At 49.3% G+C, this 26,818-nt stretch overlaps 1 protein-coding gene across 5 annotated transcripts in view; it reads right to left on the reverse strand.

Annotated features, from left to right (window-relative positions):
• CCDC141 (coiled-coil domain containing 141) overlaps positions 1-26,818 on the reverse strand; it is a 242,401-nt gene that overhangs the window by 101,541 nt on the left and 114,042 nt on the right. For 3 of the 5 annotated variants that reach the window (XM_075317401.1, XM_075317396.1, XM_075317399.1), the window contains exons 8-9: positions 16,533-16,702; positions 5,417-5,485 (exon numbers count right to left, since the gene is read on the reverse strand). In XM_075317401.1, the coding sequence (XP_075173516.1) occupies positions 5,417-5,485; positions 16,533-16,702 (239 nt within the window). The remainder of the gene's footprint in view (positions 1-5,416; positions 5,486-16,532; positions 16,703-26,818) is intronic. The other 2 variants (XM_075317398.1, XM_075317400.1) reach the window with 1 other exon arrangement.

Below are 26,818 nucleotides of genomic sequence, written 5' to 3' on the forward strand. Positions count from 1 at the left end.
ACCTTTGTGGCCATGTTGTATTAGGGGTGTTATTATCGTGTTAACAATATAGAAGAACTTGGCACTCATTGAAAATTGCAAATGAATGTGTTTTTTTGTATATATGTACAGTATATATTTTGCAATTTCCTTTTTTGTTTACTTTTTATACACAATGCATCTGATGAAGGTCAGGGGTCTTACCAAAACGTACATTAAACTGTTGTTTGCACCTGTAAATAAAACACATTAATTCGCAACTTTTTAGTGCCAAGTCCTTCTATATTGTTAGTACAAGGGATAGGAAACCTACTTGAGCCCCAGTGTCACGTCCCCACCGGAGTCCGCTCCAGCGACTTCTGCTTCAGACACCAGTCGCCGCTGTATTGCCGCTGCGGACAGTGCTGGTGATAGGGGACGAGTCGGTGTCAGTGACTCTGGTGGACGCAGGCTCCGCACATCCACTAGGCTGGCTTTCCATGGGACCTGCAATACCACTGGCTGACTGGGGTGGCGTGTGTGTTCCAGCTGAAGTTTCCACCTTTCAGCTACAGCCAATGGGAAAACACCAGACCCTTTTAATTCCTCTTCCTGTCTGCTGGTCACTGCCAGAGATAGTGTATTCCTGCTAGGCTCTGGTTCTTGCCCTGCTCTATATATTGATCCCTGTGTTTTGACACCTGCCTGCTCTTTGACTACTCTCCTGCCTGCCGTTTTTGTACCTCGCTGCCATCTCCGGTTTTGACCTCTGCCTGATTTTCTGACTATGCTCTTGCCTGCTGTTTTTGTTTCTTTTCCGTATCTCCTGGTTTGGACCCTGCCTGATGACTACTCTCCTCTAGACTGCACCCACAGGTAGTGATCTTCGGGGTCCTGTAGTACTTCCAAATCCCTGCATAGGGGTTAAAGTGCTTTGGGGTTCTCAGGATCCTGCTTAATGTGCGGCTTGCCTCTAGCCTGACCGTGACAGTCATTCTGAGACTGTGATTCCAGGCAGGCGTTACACCCAGCCAGTAAATGTTTCTGTTATATTATTATTGTGTTAAGGCCTTGGACTACTGGAGGAACGTTTTACAATTTAGTTGGGCCATTTCGACCCCATTAGTGATTCTACACGAGAAACTGGTTATGGATTGTAGTATTATAATCTGACTTTCCGGGAAACAAAGCTGCATTGAATCTTCTCCCTGCACTTTATTTTCTATGACTCCGGCTGCCAAGAAGAGCAAATCAGTTAATAAACCTCCAAGCCAAGTGATAACATAACTTTTAATTGTTCCAAGCAATCATATTTTATCTCAATAATTAAATAAACTGGTGGCTGATGATGAAATCCTAGTTAGTCCCTTAGCGGGAAGAGCAGAAGCAATAAACATTCTTCCATATCTGCTGATGAACTTAACAGAATGCTAATCTCAGTGCTAAATGTTTAATTTCGTTCCATCAGTGAATATTATTAGAAACCCCATAGATCTACATTATGCAAAGAAGTTCATTTTTACATCAATGTAACAGTAATGAGTGGACCGAATAGAAATTTTAGACAGAAAAATGGGAAGATATAACCTTTAGAAATCCATTAAATCATTTGGGAAATTTGGGGAAATTTGAACATTTTGAAGGATTCTTTTCATGCTATTGTGCCATTGTAACAAGAAATTGTCCAAACTTAGTTTCCATTAACTTCTGTTAAAAAAAAAATGTATCCAGTAAAAAAATATAAATGTATTGGATATTTTTTGGAAACTATACGATTTGTACCATTTTAGAAAATGCTAGTCTGAACTTATTTTTTTAGCCATGTTGGAAGAAGACGGAAATCCACAATTTTTTCTCTATTTTAGGCAATGGCAAAAAAAAACATGAAAATCAATTAAAAAAAACAAAACAATTTTTTTTTATTTTTTCTTGCTTCTCAAAATTATGCAAAACGACCCTTCAATGGCTGGGAAATCAAGATTAAAAAAAATAGTGGTTTAAAGGTGTATTCCCATTTTTGTCACTCATGGCCAAGACGAGAATATTTATCTTTAGGCACTGGCCATGAGTTTTCGGTGCTATAGAAGCAGCCAGTGGACTAGCATACATTGTACCTGTAACTCCCATTGAAAAGGATAGGAGTTATGGAAATAGAGTAGAATAATCCACCTACTTTTTCCAGAATCCCAACCTCTTGTAGTTGGCACATAGAGACAGATATTTCCGTCTCAGCCATGAATCTCTGAGATGGGAATAAACCTTTAAAGGGGTTGTCCAGTGTATGAATGGCCTATACCTAGCATAAATCATCATTATCAGATCGGTGGGGGTGCGACACCCGGCATCCCCGGTGATCGGCTGTTCTCGTACCAGTGGTGGCTGGAAGTGCACAGTGCACAACTCCTTCAACTGCATAGTGGCTGTAGTGGGGTACTGTAAATCCACCAGATCCTAGTGATTATGTGGGTATCAGCAATACTCCATTGTGGCCACTATACAGTTAACGGAGCTGTGCTGTTCAGGTCTATAACTGAGCACTTCTGGCCAAAAGCGGGAATAGCTGATCAGTGACGATGGCGGGTGTCACACCTCCAGAGATCTATATACTAAGGATAGGCCATCAATATAAAATAGTAGACCACCCTTCTTAGTATCTCTTTTATATTGGGATACAGGAGAAGTTTGTGATCAGCCAGGCTTTAGAAGCCCGGCTACAGCTGTATTTCCGAATCAGAAATTCACAGCTCACTGAAGAACATCTCATGTGGATAGGGTTTAAAAGACCTAATCCACACGTAGCAGAAATAGCCTGCAAGAAAATATGAGCAAGCTCCGGACTTTCAAACCAGCATTATGTAGGATAACTCTGGCCGATATTCACAGCGGATTTTAACTTTTCAAAGCATTTGTGGAAACATCTAGAACACAGAAAGTCCATCAGAAGCGGACTTAGGGGTACTTTGCACGCTGCAACATCGCTAGCCGATGCTAGCGATGCCGAGCGCGATAGTACTCGCCCCCGTCGCACATGCGATATCTTATGACACCAAAAAGAGCATTAAAGCAACAATATGCAGCATATATGTTTAAAAATATATCCTTTATTGAAAACAATATTAAAATGTCATAAATGATCAAATGGAACCACCCAGAAGACGGATGGAATTTTCACATGGGGGACACAGCACTTTGTGGTGAAAAAAATCACACCACCATATACCACAGGGATAGTAACAAAAGGCTATTATAAATCTGTGTATGTCATTCAAATAAAGATCACAGCCACTAAATAAGTACCAGTATATCAAAAAATCAATTGCTATACATAAAAAAATAAGAGGCAGTGAAGTAAGTATTGAAAAACATGCACAATATTGCCACATCTCTTTTTGGTGTCTTATAACATATTAGCAAGCTCCTTATGGTCTTGTTTTATTGGTGGCACATGCGATATCTTGTGATAGATGCCATAGAGAACATTATCGCTACAGCAGCTTCACACGCACTTACCTGCCCTGCGACATCGCTCTGGACGGCGACCCGCCTCCTTCCTAAGGGGGTGGGTCGTGCGGCGTCACAGCGACGTCACACAGCAGGCAGCCAATAGAAGCAGAAGGGCGGAGATGAGCGAGACGTAAACATCCCGCCCACCTCCTTCCTTCCGCATAGCCGGTGGAGGCAGGTAAGGAGATGTTCCTCGCTCCTGCGGCTTCACACACAGCGATGTGTGGTGCCACAGGAACGAGGAACAACATCGTATCTCCTATTGGTGCGACATTATGAAAATGTCCGACACTACACAGATCACCGATTTACGACGCTTTTGCGATCGTTTATCGGAGCATCTAAGCTTTACATGTTGCAACGTCATTACCGGCGCCGGATGGGCGTCACTTTCGATTAGACCCCGACGATATCGCAGTAGCGATGTCGCAACGTGCAAAGTACCCCTTAGAGTCTATAAGGAAGGATCACAAGAATAGTGCCTCATTGCGCAGTAGTTTTAATAATGGAGAGAAACATTGAGTGTGGGCACTGTGGTAATAGGCTCTCCTTTATAGAGTTGTGTTATTGCAGGCAATAGTTATTGCATGTGCTAAAAAAAACTTTCATTGAGTTACTTAGAGATCACAGCTCCTCCTGCTTCTTTGTGTCTAGTCCAGGAAAGAATACATGCATTTTTAGTAGACAATCTATTCCAAGAATAATAGCATAGCTACCGGGGGGCAGAGATGGTGGTCACCTGGGGCCCCTTGCTTGGAAGGGCCCAGCTGGAGCTACCGCCACTCTTAAATGTAGACATCAGCTCCCTGCATTACCACTCTCTGTTACCACTCTCTGTTCTGTAGACTGTAGCCCACAGATCACTTTAAGCCTATGGTCTCCAGAATGGCAGGGTGATGCACTGGTGGAGGTGGCCACGCATGCGCAGGACTTCATATTCCAGACACGGGGTGTCATTGCTCTGCCCTTTAACTCTGATGTCCTGTGCATGTGTCGGTGCGCCTACATCAACATACTTTGCATGTGAACTCATCTGGGTGAGTATATGTTTTATAGTTTTATTAAAACTTTTGGTCTTTGTGTAGAGATTTACTTTCTGTAACAGTGTGTTCATCTGTTAAAGCTTTCCCTATACCCACAATCAGGGCCACTGTAGTTGTGATCAAAGTTCCCTGGTTAGGGGGCTTACTCACATGCTTCACCCCCTGCCTGAGCTGAACCCATAGCTAAGCCTCTGACCACAAATTTTTGGGTGCTGTTGACATGGACCATGAAGGGAAAATAGAAAAGTAGATTCAATATTTTATTTTTTTATTAAGGAATGATCACACTAGCATATATTAATTTCTCCATTGTCTGTGTTGACGTAAATTGGACTGCACTTGGATGACATCCGAGTGCAGTCCGATGTTTTGCACATACCCATAGACCTGAATTGGTGCACACCATCCGATATAAGCTGCCAATCAGAGCATGTGTAGGGAGGAGGACCTTTGGTCATGTTTCCCCCCGAAGACATTAATGTTTCACATAAGCTGTAGTTGCTAGTGTACTGTTTAAGGTGCATAATGTTCTGTACAAATACTGTACACAAGAGGTCATTGTCTCCCTGTTCCTATGTTTAAAATTCCTCTGTGGGTTGTAGGACCCAGTGATCAGGAAGGAGGGGGTTGAGTCAACAAGGGGCAGGAGTGTTAGAGTTCAGAAAAGGGAACTGTGAACAAGGCATGTGAGTACACCAGGATACAGAGGTGGAAAAATATTAGGCAGTAGACGGGACTCCTATGAGGCAAGCTCGTGAAATGTGCAGAGACAGTGTTGGACTGCAGAAAGGGGACCTTAGTGACAAAGGGACACCCAGCTGAATGACTTTGGCATGAGGGTAGGGGCTCTACAAGTGGCCCCTGATAAGTAGCAAAGCAGTGTTGGAGGTATAGTAGCCACAGCGACATACCTGGACCCGTGTGACTTTATATCTGTAGGATGCAGATAATCCAGTCTTTCCCCTACTTTCCTGAAGCCTCTGTTGAAGAGAATAAAATGCCATCTATAACGCTCACTGAAGAGCCGGTTCATTGTAAAGAATTAAATGGAGAATGTATAACTTGATACTTCAAGTGTGTGAGTTTACCCAATTATAAAAGACATTCTTAAGCCTTGGACTGTTTTCTTTATCATGGGTATTGTTGCGGACAGGGGACAGACCACGACATGGGCTGCTCGGGACGCTTGGATCCGGTATCGTTGCTGTGGCTCGAGTGGCAGCCGGACCCGGGCTCGTGCTCACGTCCTCACAACTCTATAAGGGGGGTATGTACAGGGGGAAAGTTTGTCAGTGACGCCACCCGTGGGTTGCGGTGAGAATTGGTGGCACAGCCGATGCCTGGATAGGGGACGCACGGGGCTGATTGAGTGGGGCAGCAGGATGGTATCCCCTCCACGGGTAGGGGAGGTGTTGTCCCGGGGCCCAAGTGTGCAAGAGAAGAGAGACAGCATGCTGCGGAGAGTGTCATGCAAGGCCGGACCGGGCCGGAATGGTGTACTCACAGTTCCAAAGGATTGCACACAGAGTTCAGTGGTAAACCAAATTGCCAGTGACCGGTAACCTTGGGCGGGTGTATTCACGTCCCACACCCTGGTACAGCAAACAGGGGTCCCTTCCTCTTGCACTCAGTGTTTGTGTCTTTACCAGGATGACTCTGCTTGAAACGGGGAAGTCCACTCCCGGTAACCTTGCATGGTGGGAGCTGTGGCCCGCGAAATCTGACCGGTGGGATCTCTGTGGGTTCTGGCGGACACCCTATCCCCCGCGTTGGGCTTCCGTTTCGCTCTCTGGGCTTGCTAGTGGGACAAGACGTGGAATCTTGTCCCCGGCTGGCTAATTGACAAAGGGCTTGAAACCTTCATTGCCCTAGGGTCCAGGCACCCCGACTATGCACGGCCTCCGAACCGGATTCCTGCCGTCGGCACCGGCTGGCTACAACCCTGCCCCAGTCCGCTTAAGGTCTCCCACGACCGAATTTCTGTCGCCTGTGGCCCTGTCTGCCATCTGCCACCTAGTCAGTAGTCCGGTAGACCAGGGGCCCCAACCCCTGACTCCACTGTCACTCCACACTCCTCTCTCCTCAACTGTGAGAACTCGACTCCTCCACTCTCTGACTCAGACTTTCTTGTTCCCTCCCAGGACCCCTCAGGACCCCTAGGTGGGTGCTCCCATCTGCCTGGTCCCGCCCACTGGTGTGTCCCTATTGTCATGGGGGGGTGACTAGGCTTTACTAGCTGGTGTTGTGTACCTGGGTGTGGGTTTGTGTTGGTGTGCCAAGGAGGACGGAGTCCTGCACCTGAGAGATTTGTGCAGTCTCTGTGACAACCTGGTTTTGCCAGGGCGTCACAGGTATGAACAAAGATGGTACCGCAAAATGTGCTATCCCGGAGAAGTTGAAGCCTCCAGACTCAGAGGTGCCAAAGCCACAACTTCACACTTCCACTTACTCAACACTACTTTCTGCAGCATGCTGGGGTATAGAACACATAGCCCTCGCCCATGGCTACTGCCCTCGGCACTTTTACACATGCAATAACTTTTTTCTCATGCCAAATCGGCACAAGAAAGAAAGCGCTGGTCGGCATTGCCCCATGCTTTAACATTGGAGTGAGCGCTATCCAATGAAACATCAGATAGCACTCGTCTGAATTATACGCTAGTGTGAGCAAGCCCTTAACCTGTGTATTTTGTCAATAGATTTTTTTTTTATGATTTGACCAAATTAAGGCTATGTGCGCACTTTGCGTCAAGGTAGTTGCAGTTCAAAAAGCATCCTCTGGCAGAAAGGACAATGCTTTTGGCTTTAAAAATGCATGTAAAACGCAAAGAAAGTAGCCTATGCGCACCTTGCGGTTTTCATGAGTTTTTAGTGCTTTTCCGGTGCTTTTAGAAACTCTACAGTTTTATATTAAATTGAATGGATGGGAAACACAGCCAAAATGGCAAAACCAATTGACATGCTGCTTCTTCAAACACTGAGTTTTTGCCCAAATTTATGCAAATTAAATGCAGCGTTTTGAACAGCAAAGTGCTCACAAAAAAGCTCAATGCCCCATTGACTTTGCTTAAAAAGCATAACGCAAGCATTTTGCCATGAAAACGCTGCAATTGAAAAAGCAGTGGAAAAGCAGGTAAAAAAGCAAAGTGTGCACATAAGCCTAAAGAACCAGTTTGATGTGCATACACCTCATATTGTAAATGTAAAATATTCCATTCAGAATCTTCCAATCTGACTTTCCTTCACTAAAGGCCCCGTCACACTAAGCAACATCGCTAGCAACATCGCTGCTAACGAACAACTTTTGTGACGTTGCTAGCGATGTTGCTGTGTGTGACATCCAGCAACAACCCGGCCCCTGCTGTGAGGTCGTTGGTTGTTGCTGAATGTCCTGGGCCATTTTTTAGTTGTTGCTGTCCCGCTGTGAAGCATACATCGCTGTGTGTGACAGCGAAACAGCAACAACTAAATGTGCAGGCAGCAGGAGCCGGCTTCTGCGGAGGCTGGTAACCAATGTAAACATCGGGTAACCAAGAAGCCCTGTCCTTGGTTACCCGATATTTACCTTTGTTACCAGCCTCCGCCGCTCTCACTGTCAGTGCCGGCTCCTGCTCTGTGCACATCTAGCTGCAGCACACATCGGGTTAATTAACCCGATGTGTGCTGTAACTAGGAGAGCAGGGAGCCAGCGCTAAGCGGTGTGCGCGGCTCCCTGCTCTGTGCACATTTAGCTGCAGTAAACATCGGGTAATTAACCCGATGTGTGCTGTAACTAGGAGAGCAGGGAGCCAGCGCTCAGTGTGCGCTGCTCCCTGCTCTCTGCACGTGTAGCTGCGTGCGCTGGTAACCAAGGTAAATATCGGGTTGGTTACCCGATATTTACCTTAGTTACCAAGCGCAGCATCTTCCACGCGGCGCTGGGGGCTTGTCACTGGTTGCTGGTGAGCTCACCAGCAACTCGTGTAGCGACGCTCCAGCGATCCCTGCCAGGTCAGGTTGCTGGTGGGATCGCTGGAGCGTCGCAGTGTGACATCTCACCAGCAACCTCCTAGCAACTTACCAGCGATCCCTATCGTTGTTGGGATCGCTGGTAAGTTGCTTAGTGTGACTGGACCTTTATTTTACCTACTTCACAAATTTTCTGATTAGAAACTGATACAGCTTTTGCATTAGTTTGCCCCATGGAATTAGATCTGTTGACTGATCAGTAGAGGATAGCTAAAAAAACATTACAAATAAAGCTACTGTAGTGTGAACGCAGATCCAAAATTATAGAAGTCTGATTGAATAAATGCACTTTCTACTTTCGGACAATCTATTTTTCCTATCTGAATATTAAGCCAGATTCACACATCCGGGTTTCTCAGACTGAGCGCGGCACAGCTGAAGAAGGTTTCCAATCGTGAACATGACATGCTCATATACAGTGCCTACGGCTACATGCGCACGCTGCTTCTTTTTCGTGTTCACAAACTGCAGCCAAAACTGCAGCCAAAACTGCACCTTGTCAGAGAGAGCCTGGAAATGTCACAAAAAATGTAGGTGCTTTTTTGGTGCGTTTTTGCTGCTTTTTTGGTGCATTTTTGGCTGCAGTTTTGTCAACAATTGTTTCATGTATTTTTCAGTTCAAACAAGCCCATAAAGCTTGTTGAATTGAAAAAAAAAAATTAGAAATAAATAAATAATTAAAAAAAACTGGCGTGCGGTCCCCCCCAATTTTAATGCCAGCCAGATAAAGCCATATGGCTGAAGGCTGGTATTCTCAGGATGGGGAGCTCCACGTTATGGGGAGCCCCCCAGCCTAACAATATCAGTCAGCAGCCGCCCAGAATGGCCGCATCCATTAGATGCGGCTGTTCTGGTACAGTACCCGGCTCTTCACGATTTGCCCTGGTGCGTTGCCAAATCGGGGTAATAAGGAGTTATTGGCAGCCCATAGCTGCCAATAAGTCCTAGATTAATCATGTCAGGCGTCTCCCCAAGATTCCTTCCATGATTAATCTGTAAATTACAGTAAATAAACACACACACCCGAAAAATCCTTTATTAGAAATAAAAAACACAAACACATTCCCTCATTACCAATTTATTAACCCCGACAAAGCCCTCCATGTCCGGTGTAATCCAGGATGGTCCAGCGTCGCTTCCAGCTCTGCTGCATGGAGGTGACCGGAGAAGCAGCAGACACCGCCGCTCCTGTCACCTCCACACAGCAACTGAAGAGTGCCGCGCGATCAGCTGAGCTGTCACTGAGGTTACCCGCGGCCACCGCTGAATCCAGCGGTGGCCGCGAGTAACCTCAGTGACTGCTCAGCTGATCGCGCTACTGCGTGGAGCTGACAGGAGCATGGAGGACGGGACTTTCAGCGGTGGCGGTGGCAGTGAAAGGGGTCCATCATCTCCCCTGTGTGGGGACAGCGGTACTTCGGGGAACACGTGGAGGACGGGACTATCAGCGGCGGCAGCGAGAGGGGGATGGACATTGGCAGCTGAAAACATTGATTTTTCCCTCTCGCTGCCGCCGCCGCTGATAGTCCCGTCCTCCACATCGTCTCCCCTGTGCGTGCATGCTGGGAACAGTGGTACTTCGGGGAACACGTGGAGGACGGGACAAACAGCGGCGGCGGCAGCGAGAGGGAAAAATCAATGTTTTCAGCTGCCAATGTCCATCCCCCTCTCGCTGCCGCCGCTGATAGTCCCGTCCTCCACGTGTTCCCCGAAGTACCACTGTCCCCAGCATGCACGCACAGGGGAGATGATGTGGCGGACGGGACTATCAGCAGCGGCGGCGGCAGCGAGAGGGAAAAATCAATGTTTTCAGCTGCCAATGTCCATCCCCCTCTCGCTGCCGCCGCCGCTGATAGTCCCGTCCTCCACATCATCTCCCCTGTGCGTGCATGCTGGGGACAGCGGTACTTCGGGGAACACGTGGAGGACGGGACTATCAGCGTCGGCGGCAGCAGCGAGAGGGGGATGGACATTGGCAGCTGAAAACATTGATTTTTCCCTCTCGCTGCCGCCGCCGCTGATAGTCCCGTCCTCCACATCATCTCCCCTGGGGACAGCGGTACTTCGGGGAACACATGGAGGACGGGACGGGACCACTTGCCTGACCTCACTTCCTGACAAATCACCTGCGTTTTTGGTACCAAAAACGCAGGTAAAAGGCAGGTAAAATGCACCACTTTTGATTAGCATGCATTTTTCCTGCGTTTTTGATGCCCTCATTGATTTCAATGGGTGACAAATGTTGACAAAAACGCAGGAAGAATGAACATGCTGCATTTTTTTTGTCACAAACTTTTGACAAAAAAAACGCTGACAAATAAACTGCAACGTGCGCATGACAAATCTGACTTCTCATAGACTTTGCTGGGAAGTCAGATGTCAGAAAGTTCTGCTGACAAAACTGCAGCCAAAAAAGCAGCAAAAAAGCAGCAAAAAAAGCAGCGTGCGCATGTAGCCTACAAGTAGTATTCAACCCCCTGCAGATTTAGCAGGTTTACACATTCGGAATTAACTTGGCATTGTGACATTTGGACTGTAGATCAGCCTGGAAGTGTGAAATGCACTGCAGCAAAAAAGAATGTTATTTCTTTTTTTTTTTTTTAAATTGTGAAAAGTTTATTCAGAGGGTCATTTATTATTCAACCCCTCAAACCACCATAATTCTGTTTGCTTCCCCTAAAGTATTAAGAAGTATTTCAGGCGCAAAGAACAATGAGCTTCACATGTTTGGATTAATTATCTCTTTTTACAGCCTTTTCTGACTAATTAAGACCCTCCCCAAACTTATGAACAGCACTCATACTTGGTCAACATGGGAAAGACAAAGGAGCATTCCAAGGCCATCAGAGACAAGATCGTGGAGGGTCACAAGGCTGGCAAGGGGTACAAAACCCTTTCCAAGGAGTTGGGCCTACCTGTCTCCACTGTTGGGAGCATCATCCGGAAGTGGAAGGCTTATGGAACTACTGTTAGCCTTCCACGGCCTGGACAGCCTTTGAAAGTTTCCACCCGTGCCGAGGCCAGGCTTGTCCGAAGAGTCAAGGCTAACCCAAGGACAACAAGGAAGGAGCTCCGGGAAGATCTCATGGCAGAGGGGACATTGGTTTCAGTCAATACCATAAGTAACGTACTCCACCGCAATGGTCTCCGTTCCAGACGAGCCCGTAAGGTACCTTTACTTTCAAAGCGTCATGTCAAGGCTCGTCTACAGTTTGCTCATGATCACTTGGAGGACTCTAAGACAGACTGGTTCAAGGTTCTCTGGTCTGATGAGACCAAGATCGAGATCTTTGGTGCCAACCACACACGTGACGTTTGGAGACTGGATGGCACTGCATACGACCCCAAGAATACCATCCCTACAGTCAAGCATGGTGGTGGCAGCATCATGCTGTGGGGCTGTTTCTCAGCCAAGGGGCCTGGCCATCTGGTTCGCATCCATGGGAAGATGGATAGCACGGCCTACCTGAAGATTTTGGCCAAGAACCTCCGCTCCTCCATCAAGGATCTTAAGATGGGTCGTCATTTCATCTTCCAACAAGACAACGACCCAAAGCACACAGCCAAGAAAACCAAGGCCTGGTTCAAGAGGGAAAAAATCAAGGTGTTGCAGTGGCCTAGTCAGTCTCCTGACCTTAACCCAATTGAAAACTTGTGGAAGGAGCTCAAGATTAAAGTCCACATGAGACACCCAAAGAACCTAGATAACTTGGAGAAGATCTGCATGGAGGAGTGGGCCAAGATAACTCCAGAGACCTGTGCCGGCCTGATCAGGTCTTATAAAAGACGATTATTAGCTGTAATTGCAAACAAAGGTTATTCCACAAAATATTAAACCTAGGGGTTGAATAATAATTGACCCACACTTTTATGTTGAAAATTTATTAAAATTTAACTGAGCAACATAACTTGTTGGTTTGTAAAATTTATGCATCTGTTAATAAATCCTGCTCTTGTTTGAAGTTTGCAGGCTCTAACTTATTTGCATCTTATCAAACCTGCTAAATCTGCAGGGGGTTGAAGACTACTTGTAGGCAGTGTAGGTCTATTGTGCATTGAGGTCAATACTCAGAACAAAAAATATGGATGTGTGAGTCTGGCCTTACACAAGTCACACTTCAGCTGTTTGTCATTTCCATATGACCTTCATGTGTAAATCAAAGTTTTGTAAGAATATTTATCCCGTTTATTATTATTATTATTATTATTAATAATAATAATAATATATAATAATTTTTATTTAAATAGAGGCAAATATTCTGCAGCACTTTACAATTCAGAGGGGACATGTACAGACAAAATGCGACATTACAGAGTAACACAATTCAACAGATGCCAAGAGGAGTGAGGGTCCTGCTCACAAGCTACAATCATCTCTTGCCATGTTCTGCAGGTAACGTCTGTCCAGGGGTCTGTTTGTCCATGCATAATCATTGACATTACGGCTGTGATGTTGTCTCTCTGCCGCCTGTCATAACGGTGAGATGAGGGAACAGGTGTTTTATGTGCTGCTCTCACTACTATCAGCGGGAATGTTTTACCCGATCCCTTCGTGAACACAACCTCATGTTCAAAAATCATCTGCTATATAGTAAACTTATCACAATTGTGAACACTGCCATCACATGTAACTTTAAAAAAATGGACATAAATGTGGCGTCCCTGAGGCTTCAGTTGCCACAGGGTACTATACCTCGGCTGAGGTGCGGTATTCATCCCGGGTATGGAGGAGGTCATTGCTGGTAATCACTACAATCCACACAACATACAGTCAGTTGCCCTCCCACTGGGACTGGGTTAGGGTAGGGACCTGGGAGTGGCCACTAAAAGGTATGGGACCTCCTGCCCACTAGTTTAGCTACCCGGGGGGTGGAGCATCTTGAAGGGGGAGTAAGGCGACAGACACACACACATGGAGAGAACAAGTCAGGAGTGGAGAGAAGACGGTCGCTGAAGAGAGCTGCACCATAGCTCCCTCAGGATCGAGCGCAGAAAACAGGGTGTGGATCCCTAGGCTGGTGGGTACTGCAAGTCCCACCAACAGAATCCGACAGGCAGGAGATTGCAAGTCTCCTGGCCTACATAGTGCTCGAGGCACAGCAGAATATTAGAGCCAGGGGTCGTGTAACAAGAGCGGCACCAGTAAAGAACTCGCACTGCCTGCCATACGGGCGAGAACTGGAGCCAATACAAGGCAGAGGGTCACTGTGCGGCTCCAAGCCACGGAGACTCACACATCACAGTGCAATTAAGAAGGACTCACAGGGAGATGCAACGGCCCTGACCTTCAAACTATCCGGAATCGGCTGGAGCCCATGACAGTGGAGCCGGCACTTCAAAGGCGGTGATAGTTTTAGTGAGTAAAGTACTTTGACTGCAACCCCTGTGTCGTCTAATCCTTCCCGCACCCTTCCCTCGCCTTAGCTGCACAGCAGTGTGACGCCCTGGCAAAACCAGGGAGTCACAGATGACTGTACCCCCACAAAGGGTGCAGGAATCGCCTCCTCCTTGGGAATCTACACCACACTTTCCACACATTGGAACATCAGCCACAAATCCTAGTCGTCCCCCCATGACAACCAGAACACTCTAGTGGGCGGGACCAGGCGGATTGGAACGCCCACCTAGGGGACTTGAGGTGACACGGGGTGGGAACCAGTCAGTTTTAAGTGAGAGAGATTTGGAGTCGGTGAGGAGCTGAAGTGCAGTGTGGTCAGGGTTGGAGCCCTTGGACCACGGGAGGACCGACTAAGTGGCAGATGGCACTGTAGGGCCACAGGCGACGGAGATCCGGTCGCGGTAGACCTGAAGTGGACCGGGGCAGGGTTGTAGCCCGCCAGTACTGACGACTGGAATCCGGTCCGGAGGCCGTGCACAGGCGGGGTACCTGGACCCTGAGACGAGGCAAGTGTGACGCCCAGGCAAAACAAGGGTGTCACAGAGCCTGCAGAAATCCAGCAAAGTGCAGGCCATTCTCCTCCTTGGTAACCTGATCCCACACCAGCAGGACAGACACCCCCCCCAGTGTAAGAGCAAAACAGAGCATCAGGGTAGGGGCTGGAGCAGAGTGTGTGGGGAGAGGGAGAGGAGAGGAGTCCGGAGTTGTAGCTCCCGGGCTGCTACAGAAGCGTGCTCCAAAAGGGCCGGGACAGGCTGTTAGTGAGGAAGGGACTTGAGGTGACCGGGGCAGGGGAGTGGACTCCCCGTTCCCGGCCGAGGAGGAAAGAAAGAGAAAGAGTGGAGAAAGAGGCACCTGGCTGCAGGGAAAGAACAGGGGTCTGCTGCACTGTGTGTGGGACTTAAACACCCTCCGTACCAAAGGCTGCATACTCCGGCAGTTTCTAGTTTACCAGTGACTCTGTGTGGTTCAATTGTGAGTACAACAGTGCCATCAGGCACCACACCGCAGCACTGCGCCCTGCAGCACGCTCCCTCCTACCAGGCCCCAGGACCACAGCCCCTACCCACGGAGGGGTCAACACCTTTGCTGCTATCCGCCATCGCTCCCAGGATCCCCCATCAACAGCAGCGGTGGTGCTCATCATCACCACAACCCCGTGGGTGGCGTCACAACCGACATCCCATCACCAACCAACCTAACCTCCCCCCTTTCACTCGTGGGCGAGTAGGCGCTGCTCGAGCCCCCGGGTCCGGCCCCGTGCTCGAGCCACCGAGGAGCAGAAGCACCGGACCCGAGCGCCAGAGATTCCCCAGGCGAGCGGCGTTCCCAAAACCCCTCCACCTGCGACACAAGCTTCAAGCCCCTTGTTAATTAACCAGCGGGACGAGGTACCAGGCCTTGTTCCCGAAGAGAGCAGCCCAGATAGAGCAGACCGGAAGCCCAACACGGGGGACAGGGTGTCTGCCAAGAACCCACTGAAGTCTCACGGGTCAGCATCTGCGGGCAACGGCTGCCTCTGCGTCCAAAGCTGCAGAGGAGCAGATTTCTCCCGTTCCAGGCGGGTTAATCCACACACCACAAGACAGAAGTGCAGGAGGAAGGGCCCCTACATTGCTAACCCGTGTGCGGGACCAGCACACCCCTCCAGAGGCAACCAGCATCCGGCCTTGGTTTACAGTACAGACTCTGTGTGGATTATTTGTATTCGTGAGTACACCGGTGTCACCCGGTCCAACCTGCCGACAATGCCCCAGCCCTCACCTCACAACCTGGCCCCGGGACTACACCTCCCCTACCCGTGGAGGGGATCCCACCTTACTGCCCTGCTCCATCAGTCCCGGGCACCCCCACACCAGGCAGCGGCGGTGCCACCATCCCATCACCGCAACCCACGGGTGGCGTCACAGACAGACAATCTCTCCTGTAAATACCTCCCTTATTCACTGTGTGCAAGGACGGGCGGTTGCGCGAGCCCCGGGTCCGGCCACCCCTCGAGCCCAGGACACGATCCCGGATCCGCAGCGGAGGTGGCACTCATCCGCGACAGCAGCAGGAGACTACTACTCTCAACATCCCTGGGGCCTAAGCTCTGCCTGTGAAGAGCTGCACCAACTGAGCTGCGCTACCATCTGCCCCAGAGGACTCCTCCCGAAGCGGCAGCTCCTACAGGTGCCGTCATGAATAGAAACTTTGCTCCCCTATAAATAACCCCTCCATCTTTATAGACACCGCCGGGGTTACGGAATCGGGCCTGGCCGCTTTGACATCCCACTCCCTACATCGGCCCAGTGACGAGTAACCCCCCAAGACCTCGTGGGCGCGTCATAAACATTGAGGATAAAGGGGTTGTCTAAAATTATATGTTTTCAGTCCCGCTATGTGACTGCAGACTTGTGAATCCTCCCTACGCACACACTGGGCGCTGTGAGAAATCGCCGGTCTCCAGTCTGTGTAAAAACATAGAGGTGTGGAGATCTCCATTGATTTTAATGCGTATGTGTGTGAATGTGTCTCCAGTTCGTGTGAAAACGTACACCACACGTACTGGAGACACAGATGTGTGAATGAGGCCTAAATGTTCTTCTCTATTGTATTTATCAATAATAAAAAAATCTGACCTGAAAGGTGATTTTTGCAGAAGAGTCTGCCCCTGGTGGAAAGCCTCAGAAGTACACCTCTGGATCTCATCTTCAGCTTCTTTTTGCATTGCAGGCAGTTCAATTTCGCTTATGTTTTGCATCTTCAGATGTTTCAGGTAGGACTCCATGCTTCCAAGCTTGTCAAATGCCTGAGAAGTATTAAAGTTTATTCAGATGGAATGTCAGCGATCTTACATCCTCTAATATTATAGAAAATCCCTTACTGACGAGATCGTCACATCACCCTCACCCTGAAACTGTACAACATTTGTAATCTGTGCAGTGATAGGCAGCAGGTGGACATACACTGTCCGCCCAGTGTTTGGGACTACGGTAAGGACTGTGCTGGGGTGTAAATTGTACAACAGCCCACCCCGAAAATAATCCCTAGTCGCGGTTCAACAATGAAGGGTCCATGCAGTTAAAAAGTTAAAGAATACTACAGGACGCTTCATAATAGAAAGCAGAGACCCTCAAAAGAGAGACGAAAGAACACATAAGAGCCATCATACTCACCAGACGCTGAACGGGAAGACCTGCAGTGGAACGCACGCCCAATCACACATCAGATCGCACACACCCATACAAACATCAGATCGCACACACCCATACAAAAATCAGATCGCACACACCCATACAAACATCAGATCGCACACACCCATACAAACATCAGATCACAAACACACACATCAGATCACACACAAAATCACACATCAGATTGCTCACACAATCACACATCAGATCACACACACACTCACTCACCACATCCAGCAGTACCAATTGTTTCAGGCTGGCAGAGAATCCTGGGATGCAGTGCGTTGAAACGCATACAGGATCTGCGGTGGAATGCATCGATGCATCGAGTCCTTTATCCGCTGCACTGCACTGCGTCCCATCTTCCCCTGCTGGACGGAAGCAATGTGTATCGCCGGATGTGGTGAGTGAGTGTGTATGTGTGAGCTGATATGTGATTGTGTGTGTGAGCTGATGTGTGTGTGTGTGTGTGTGAGCTGATGTGTGTGAGCTGATGTGTGTGTGTATGAGTGTGTGCGATCTGATGTGTGATTGTGTGAACGATCGTGATGTGTGATTGTATAAGTATCAGTGTGAGTGTGCGATCTGATGTATGTTAGTGTGTCGGCCATAAGCAGGGGAGGATACCTGCTGAGAAGGCACACCCAAGATCGCAGGAGGACCTGGAAGCCATGCAGATGTCCGGCGTGTGGCAAGTATGAGTCTCCCGGGAAGGGGAGGTCAGTTTTTTGGGTTGGTAAATGTGACGCCCTGGACTAGCCAGGTAGTTACAGGTAGACCCCCGCATTACACCTGTCCCCCAATAAGGTAACATCAGCAAACCATAAAAAACCTAGTCACCTCCCTCAGGGCTTAATGGGCACACCAGGAGGCGTAGCCAGGCGGTTGGCCACGCCCACCGAGGAGTTCAGAGGGCCTGAGGCAGGAAACACAGGCAGATCAGAGTTGAGTGGTAGTGAGTGAGGAGTGAAGGAGTCTGACAGGTGCCGGGGTTGGAGCCCGGGCACCTTTGGCTAGGAGGCATACGGTGGCCTTAGCCTGCAGGAGTCGGGAAGACGGCTCGGTGGAACCGTGGTGGACTGGGACAGGGTAGTGGCCCGCCGGTACTGACCCGTGGGGAACCAACTCGGAAACCGGAGCACACAGGGGGGTACTCAGATCCTGAAACGAGGTCCAGAACTGGCTGGACTGAGTTAATTGACTGATTGGGGTCTGGACTATAGGTCCTTTCCCACCCAAGTCCCGACTGAAGACACCAGCCCACTGAGGGGGATAGAAAGCCACCGCACAGGCAGAGAGATCCCACGGGCAAAAGGGCTCTCCCGACATTCACACAGCCGGGGAGCGGACTCCCGTCGCTGAAGCGCAGGCAGCCCAAATACATTACACGGTGCAGGAGAAAGGCAAAGACCACCGAACCGGGTGGGGGACCAGACGCAGCCGGCACCGACCACCATCAACTTTGTTTACCAGAGACTTGTGTGTGTCAATAACAGTGAGTACAACAGTGCCACCCGGCCGCGCACCGCCCTGCACCTCCCAGCCATTACCCCCAACGGGTCCCAGGACCATCATCCCTGCCCACGGAGGGGTTAACATCTTGCTACATAACCATCTCCCCCGGGTGCCCCGTAACTGCAGCGGTGGTGTCTACACCTTCACCACATCCCGTGGGTGGCGTCACGAACTCAAGCGCGGCTCCGGCCGTGCACCTACCTAACACCCACCAAAAGCGCCAGCATCCCCTTTCAGAGCGAAGTGACCTCGGGTCCGGAGGCGCTCGAGCCACCCACCAACGAGCCCGGATCCGAGCGGCTCGGCTGCAGCCGAGCGCGGGGCGGTACACATTGACTCTTCTGGCGTCACAAACAGGATGCTTACCTATTCATTTACCTAGTGAAGTGCGCCTTGAAGTGAAGTCAGCGGTGATCCGTTGCAAAATTTGCAGAATCCGCCATCTTGCCGCCATCTTTTGGTGAGAAGATTCCTGACAGAGTCTTCTTCCCCGCAGAAAGGGCGCGAAAAAAACTGAAGCCTCGCCCCCTGGGAATGCGGCCGTGCAGCAAAGCGCGCGGTCGAAAAGTGAAACTACCCAGCAAAAGAAGGGAGTGCCGCGAAAAGACCAAGGGGGGGTGAAGATCCAGCGACATGTGGACCCGCCAGTAACGGAAGTGGCCGCGCCCGAAGAGATCCAGGCCCTGGCAGTCCGCCCGGCCAAGATGGAGGTGGATGCAGACCGGAAAAGGGCCCAGCAGGTAAAGCTGGCTGCTCCCAGGTTCCAGGCCTCGGCTGAGGCGTTGCGGGGTTGCCACTGCGAGGCAGCAGTGCAGGCCGCGTCACAATGGAGTTCCCCAGTGCAGCAGGTGCCGGTCGTAGCCGGCACGGGGGAGCTCCGACTGGGCCAGACCCCCGCGCAGAGGAAACCGGAGCATGAGGACGCTCCATATTGGGAGCGGCAGCAGCGCCAGCTGGGCCGGGAGATCGCGGCACGTGAGAAGCAGAAGGTGGAGGTGCTGGCCCGGACCATCAGGGAAAAAGAGAACCTCCGCAGCACCACCTATCGGGTACGGGGCCCGACCTATGAAGGCCAAGTTGGGCAGTTTGACCCCAGCTGTGGATGGGGGTTTACCTATGAGCCCGGTCTAGAGGCGGAAGTGTTTGCGTCCCGCAGGGACGTGTACCCGCACCTGCCCATTGGTCACCCCGAGCAGGACCTGGAGCCCGGAGAGCTGGTGAGCTACACCCGGCATTGCAGGGAGAGGGGATGGTTCGCCCTCAACGTGAAAAGGAGGGTGAGCCGGGCACACCCAGTCCCCTCCCCAGCCATACAGTCCTGAGGAGGATGAAGAAGCCAGTTGATAGGGTAGCGGATCCCGGCTACCATACTGCCCGTCCCCGTTGAGACTTTGTTTGATTCCTGCTGTTTACCCCGTTTTAAAATGAACATGGCTGAGAACTCGCAAGCCACCCAAAAACTTTTGGGCTTGTAAATAATCCCCGGACTACCCTTTCAGGTCCTACAGTCTCCGGAGAGGCTGGTTGGAGGAAGGGCCTGCGGCAGAGGAGGCCGAGGTCCCGTCACCATGCAAACCGGTGACTACCCTCCGGGTCAGGGGTCCCGTGGACGTGGGGCCTCTTAGAGACTGCCGGGTAAGGAACTTTTTACCCGGCCCGTGTGGCCAATACCCGGACCTGAACCCAATTCCTGGACTGGGGAAAAGGGGTGCTAACCTGTTTTTAGAGGCAGCATCAAGGTTTAGGTTTGCTTGGGTGGGCAAATGAAAGGACCCGGTCCCGTCCCGTTCCCGGTTAATAAAAATGGTCACAGAAGATATGCTAGCACAGGCTTCCAGTATCCATTGTTTCAGATGCTGCACATCTTGTATCTTCACAGCATAGACAATTGCCTTCACATGACCCCAAAGATAAAAGTCTAAGTGGGTCAGATCGGGAGACCTTGATGGCCATTCAACTGGCCCACAATGACCAATCCACATTCCAGGACACTGTTCATGTAGGTATGCTCGGACCTGATGGTGCACCATCACATTATGGGTGTCAGGTCCGAGCATTACTATATAAACAGGGTCCTGGAATGTGGATTGGTCATCATGGGCCAGTTGAATAGCCACCAAGGTCTCCCGATCTGACCCACTTAGACTTATATCTTTGGGGTCATCTGAATGCAAATGTCTATGCTGTGAAGATACAAGATGTGCAGCATCTGAAACAATGGATACTGGAAGCCTGTGCTAGCATTTCTTCTGTGGTGTTGCTATCAGTGTGTCAAGAGTGGGAGCAGAGGGTTGCATTTACAATCCAACACAATGGGCAGCACTTTGAACACATTTATAAGTCATCATAAACTTGTAAATAACTAATGAACAAATACAGTTATATTAAAACCAAGCACACAATTGTTTTTGTTGTGAAACTCCCAATAAGTGTGATGTGTTACATGACCCTCTTCCCATTGGAAAAAATAAAGTTGGATCCAAAATGGCCGACTTCAAAATGGCCGCCATGGTCACTACCCATCTTGAAAAGTTTCCCCCCTCCCATATACTAATGAGCCACAAACAGGAAGCTGATATCACCAACCATTCCCATTTTATTTAGGTGTATCCATATAAATGGCCCACCCTATACATTTCTAATTGGAGGTATTTGCTCATATTCTTATTATTATACCTACTACATATTGGAACAGGATCTTGGAGATGGGAATACCCCTTTAATTCTGAAATCGGATGAGACTCACCCATTCAAGTCTATAAGAGTGAGAAAAAAAAAGTCTGCTCTTTACAGATATATTACAATTCTGTAGTATAGTAAACTGTAAATGAATAATAATTTCCACTGTAAAAAACGGATTGTATGCGGATGATAAGAAAATAAAGTCATACCACTTTTCTGGATGAAAATTGGACCAATCTTTTTTTTTTAATACTCTGCATGAATCTACTCTCCGGGTGATCTTTTAGGGCCTGTGCCCATGATCAGGAATTGCAACACTTTGGATGCACAGTGTTTTCGCTATATCCAAAATGCTGCATAGTACAGGACAAGCACAGTGGATGGAATAAATATAAATCTCATGCCCAATGTCTTTCTTTTTATCGCTGCGTAAACTGACCTGCAGTTTCGTGGGTTTTCTATCCGCAGCATGTCAGTTTCTCACGTGGAGACGCTTGAGTCTCCTCCACTGGAGAACGCAGCAAAAATGCACTGCGGCCAGAACCCCACATAACCCTGATTGTAGGCACGTACCCTAAGGGTGGCTTTACATGCTGTGATATCCGGCCCGATATCGCTAGCATGAGACCCGCCCCCATCGTTTGTGCGAAACGGGCATATCGCTGCCCATCGCGCACAAAATCTGGCACCCCCGTCACACATACTTACCTGCATAGCGATGTCGCTGTGACCGGCGTACCGCCTCCTTTCTAAGGGGGGTGGTCAGTTCGGCGTCACAGCGACGTCACTAAGTGGCCGCCCAATGAAAGCGAAGGGGCGGAGATGAGCGGGACGTAACATCCCGCCCACCTCTTTCCTTCTGCATTGTGGCCGGAGGCAGGTAAGGAGATGTTCCTCGTTCCTGCGTCGTCACATGTAGCGATGTGCACTGCCGCAGGAACGAGGAACAACTTCGCCCCTGCGACAGCAGCGATAACTGGCAGCGGACCCCCATGTCAACGAGGAGCGATTTTGGACATTTTTGCAACGATCCAAAATTGCTCCTAGGAGTCACACGCTACGACATCGCTACAGCGGCCGGATGTGCGTCACAAAATCCGTGACCCCAACGAGATCGCTGTAGCGAAATCGTAGCGTGTAAAGCCCGCTTTAAGCGATCAGTGTGTGATCACAGCCATGAAGGTAATCTGTGGTAAACCCAGGAATTGCTCTATCTCCTGGACTTTTTTGGTACTGCATTTGTACCTATATGAATCTCTGGGCTCCCGTGTGTGTGTAACCGGCACTTGTTGTATTAATCTGCTTTAGTATTTTACACGTATTTTGTATTGGTATTTTAGCTTAAGAAAATGTTGCTATATCTGCCTAAATTAGTAAGTAATACAGCTAATATCTGAGAGGTGCCCCCATTTTCAGGTGCATGCTCTGGACCACTGCAGGCAATTTTCCTGTTTTTTACACTGGAAAGCATTTTTTTTCCCAGCATGTGACTTGAGCGCTGAGTGAAGGGGACTGCTGACTAGAGTTGAGCGCGGTTCGCGGTTCGAGGTTCTCCAGTTCGCGGCTCGAGTGATTTTGGGGGCTGTTCTAGATCGAACTAGAACTCGAGCTTTTTGCTAAAGCTCGATAGTTCTAGATACGTTCGAGAACGGTTCTAGCAGCAAAAAGACCAGCTAATTACTAGCTGGCTTTCCGCTGTAATAGTGTAAGTCACTCTGTGACTCACACTATTATGAAATTTCAGCGTATAGTGTGCGGGAACAGCGCATTCAGATCACTGCTGTTTGGATAATGGCAATCGCCATTTTTTTTTTTTCCTTGTCTTCCTTCCCTAAGCGCGCGCGTGTAGTGGGGCGGGCCAGCATGTCAGCCAATCCCAGACACACACACAGCTAAGTGGACTTTTAGCCAGAGAAGCAACGGCATGTGTGATAGGATTTCCATGTCACATGTCCCTGCATTATAAAAACGGACATTTTCCTCCAGCACGCCGTTATATGCCTTATGCGTCTTGGTGTCAGTCACCGCTGGCGTAGCTCCTGTCTCCGATACTGCTGTGTACGCTCTATACACAGCGCTATACAGAATAGGGATAGAAGTTTCTTTCAGCCCTTGTAAGGGCTAATACCGGCAGGGTCAGAGCCATAGGTGACAGTCAGGTCCGTGAAAACAGATTTTAACAGCTACACAAGATGACAGCGTCTGTGTAGCTAAGGTCAGGGATTTCCTCGCTGCATTTCCCCATTAGGGATAGAAAGGGAGGCTTCCTTTCCTCTACCCAGACCCACAACCCTGCCACTGTACCCTCCTGCTCTTTGCACACTCAAACTCATTTTTACTAAGCCATTATACTAGCAAACACTGAGGAAACTTAGTGGCATCCTAAAAGTGGCTGTTGGACTTCATTATTGTCCCACTAGTGCAAAGATATTTGCAGCACGTGTGCCTGCATTGCACACTCAAACTCATTGTTACTAAGCCATTATACTAGCAAACACTGAGGAAACTTTGTGGCATCCTAAAAGTGGCTGTTGGACTTCATTATTGTCCCACTAGTGCAAAGATATTTGCAGCACGTCTGCCTGCATTGCACACTCAAACTCATTGTTACTAAGCCATTACACTAGCAAGTTATGCTGCCAGTTTAAGTGCCGTAGTTGCATTGTCAGGGATAATTATTGTTGTTTATTCTGCTGTTAATAAAGCTAGACCACCGCTGAAATCTACACCACCTCTCAATTTTTACTACCACACTTTAAGTGCACAATCTTGTCGCAATCAAAATGAGTGGCAAAATGACAGATGCTGGTGGAAAGGGGAAGAGGCGTGTTGGAAAAGGAAAAAAAGGGTTTGTCCGTGGGGAAGGTGGCAAAGCTCCATTAACATCTGCTGAAGATAGACCATCTTCCAGCAAAAGTAAGATGTCTACTACTTACCGTGGACAATCCGATGTGCTCTCTTTTTTACGGACAATGATGGCCAAAAAAGGAAAATGCTTGGATGGATCTCAAGTGGTCTAACAAGTGCCCTCTCCGCCACCTCAACTACCGCATCCAAAAAACACCAGTCCTCTGAGTTGTCAGCCCAATCACACTTGCTTTCTCCCAGCTCTGAAGTCTCCATCCGCCCTGCACAGTATGGTGGAACTGAGATGGCTGAGTCTGCAGAGCTGTTCAGTCACACTATAGCCTGGGAATCAGAGGTCTGCTCCCAAGCTACAGTGAGTACAGACCAGGAAATGGTCTGCAGTGATGCCCAGAACCTTTGTGACTCTGATTCAGGCCGTGAGGACCAAGTTTCTGAGCATAATGTTGACCCTTTTTCACAAACTGTAACACTTGTTGTTATAGACAATGAGGAACTGATGACGATGAGACGCAGATACCAGATTGGGATGACAACTTAAATATTCGGTCAGGGCAAGAAGAGGCTCGGTCTGAGGGTGAGGGGAGTGCAAACACAACAATTGATGAAGAAGTTCTAGATCCCACCTACTGTCAACCCACAGTCAGGCACTCGAGGAGGTCAACAGAGGCGGTGGAGGAGGATGCAACCGACGACGAAGTTACCTTGCACCTTCCTGGACAGAGTCGGAGCACTGGTAGCACGTCTACAACTGCATCCTCAGCCACCACTCTGCCTCTGAGCACTAGTCTGGGGGGGCTCAGCAGGTCGCATGCCCTCTAAGCCTTGCCTAGCCTGGTCCTTTTTTGACATAACAAAAGATCGCCCAAATTATGTGATCTGTAAAATTTGTCATGATTCTGTTAGTAGAGGGCAAAACCTCAGCAGTTTGACAACTTCTTCCATGAATCGTCACATGAATAAATATCATATGTCCCAGTGGGAAGCTCACCATGCTGCAATGCGGCCTAGTGGAGCGAACCATCCTCCGCCTTCCCCTTCCAGTGCATCCGCGCGCTCTTCATCTTCTAGGACTGTGGGGACAGCTGTCACACCTGGTTTTCCACGCACAACTTCCACCACTGTAACCGCAACAGGCAGTTTGCTTGGTAGGTCGTCAGTTGGTTTGGAAGGGGAAACAAGTGCGTGTGTACAGCTCTCTCAGACATCGATAGCACCAACGTTGGATGAAGGCAACATCATGTCTACGCCTGCACTTTCCTCACAAACCTGCATTTTTCCAGGGACACCCTACTCAACACCGTCTACACACAGCAGCCAGATCTCTGTCCCTCAGATGTGGACAAATAAAAGGCCATTTCCTGCGACCCATGATAAAGCTAAGAGGTTGACTTTATCCCTCTGTAAGCTCTTGGCTACCGAAATGCTGCCTTTCCGCCTGGTGGACACACAGGATTTTAGAGACCTTATGTCTGTCGCTGTGCCCCAGTACCAGATGCCCAGTCGCCACTACTTCTCTAAGAAAGGTGTGCCCGCGCTAAACCAGCATGTCGCACACAACATCACCGCTTCCTTGAGAAACTCTGTGTGTCAACGGGTGCATTTCACCACCGATACTTGGACCAGTAAGCATGGACAGGGATGTTACATGTCGCTGACTGGGCACTGGGTAACTATGGTGATAGATGGTGAAGGGTCTGCTGCACAAGTCTTGCCGTCCCCACGACTTGTGTGTCAATCCTCTGTCTGTCCAAGTTCCTCCACTGCTTCTGCCTCCTCCACCTCATCTGGGTCCGCCACCTCCGCCCCAAGCCTGCCTGGTCAAGCCACCAGCGTTCTCACTGCGCAGAAGGAATCACGCACCCCTCATTACTATGGTGGCAACAGAGCGCAACGGCATCAGGCGGTCTTTAGCTTGACATGTCTTGGAAATAGGAGTCACACAGCGGGTGAATTGTGGGCAGCTCTGGAGACTTAGTTTAATAAATGGTTGTCTCCACTCAACCTGCAGCCTGGTAAGGCCATCTGCGACAATGCTGCAAACCTGGGTGCGGCCCTTCGCCTGGGCAAGGTGACACACGTGCCTTGTATGGCTCACGTGTTGAACCTTGTTGTCCAGCAATTTTTAACACACTATCCCGATCTAGATGGCCTTCTGACCAGGGCACGAAAACTGTCTGCTCACTTCCGCCGTTCAACCGCCGCAGCTGAGCGACTTGCATCGCTCCAGAAGTCTTTCGGCCTGCCGGTTCATCGCCTGAGCACCGTATCTGGTGCTGGTAACAGCAATTTTATTGAATCTTTTCATAATTTTTTTAGACCGTCCTTTGCAAGTCCACCAGAGACAACAAGTCTGACACATAGTCAACGGCTGGAGAGGATGATACAGGAGTATCTCCAAATGAACATCGATGCCATGACTTTGCAAATGGAGCCTTGCTCATTTTGGGCTTCAAATCTTGAAAAATGGCCAGAGCTCTCCAGTTACGCCTTGGAGATTTTGTCGTGTCCAGCTGCCAGCGTTGTCTCTGAACGTGTCTTCAGTGCTGCTGGGTGTGTGCTGACAGATAAGCGCACGCGTCTGTCCAGTGACAATGTGGACAGACTAACGTTCATCAAAATGAACAAGTCATGGATCCACAAGGAATTTACTACCCCTGTGTCATCCT

The sequence above is a fragment of the Anomaloglossus baeobatrachus genome, chromosome 7, assembly GCF_048569485.1.
Source record: "Anomaloglossus baeobatrachus isolate aAnoBae1 chromosome 7, aAnoBae1.hap1, whole genome shotgun sequence".
Classification (NCBI taxonomy): Eukaryota; Metazoa; Chordata; class Amphibia; order Anura; family Aromobatidae; genus Anomaloglossus; species Anomaloglossus baeobatrachus.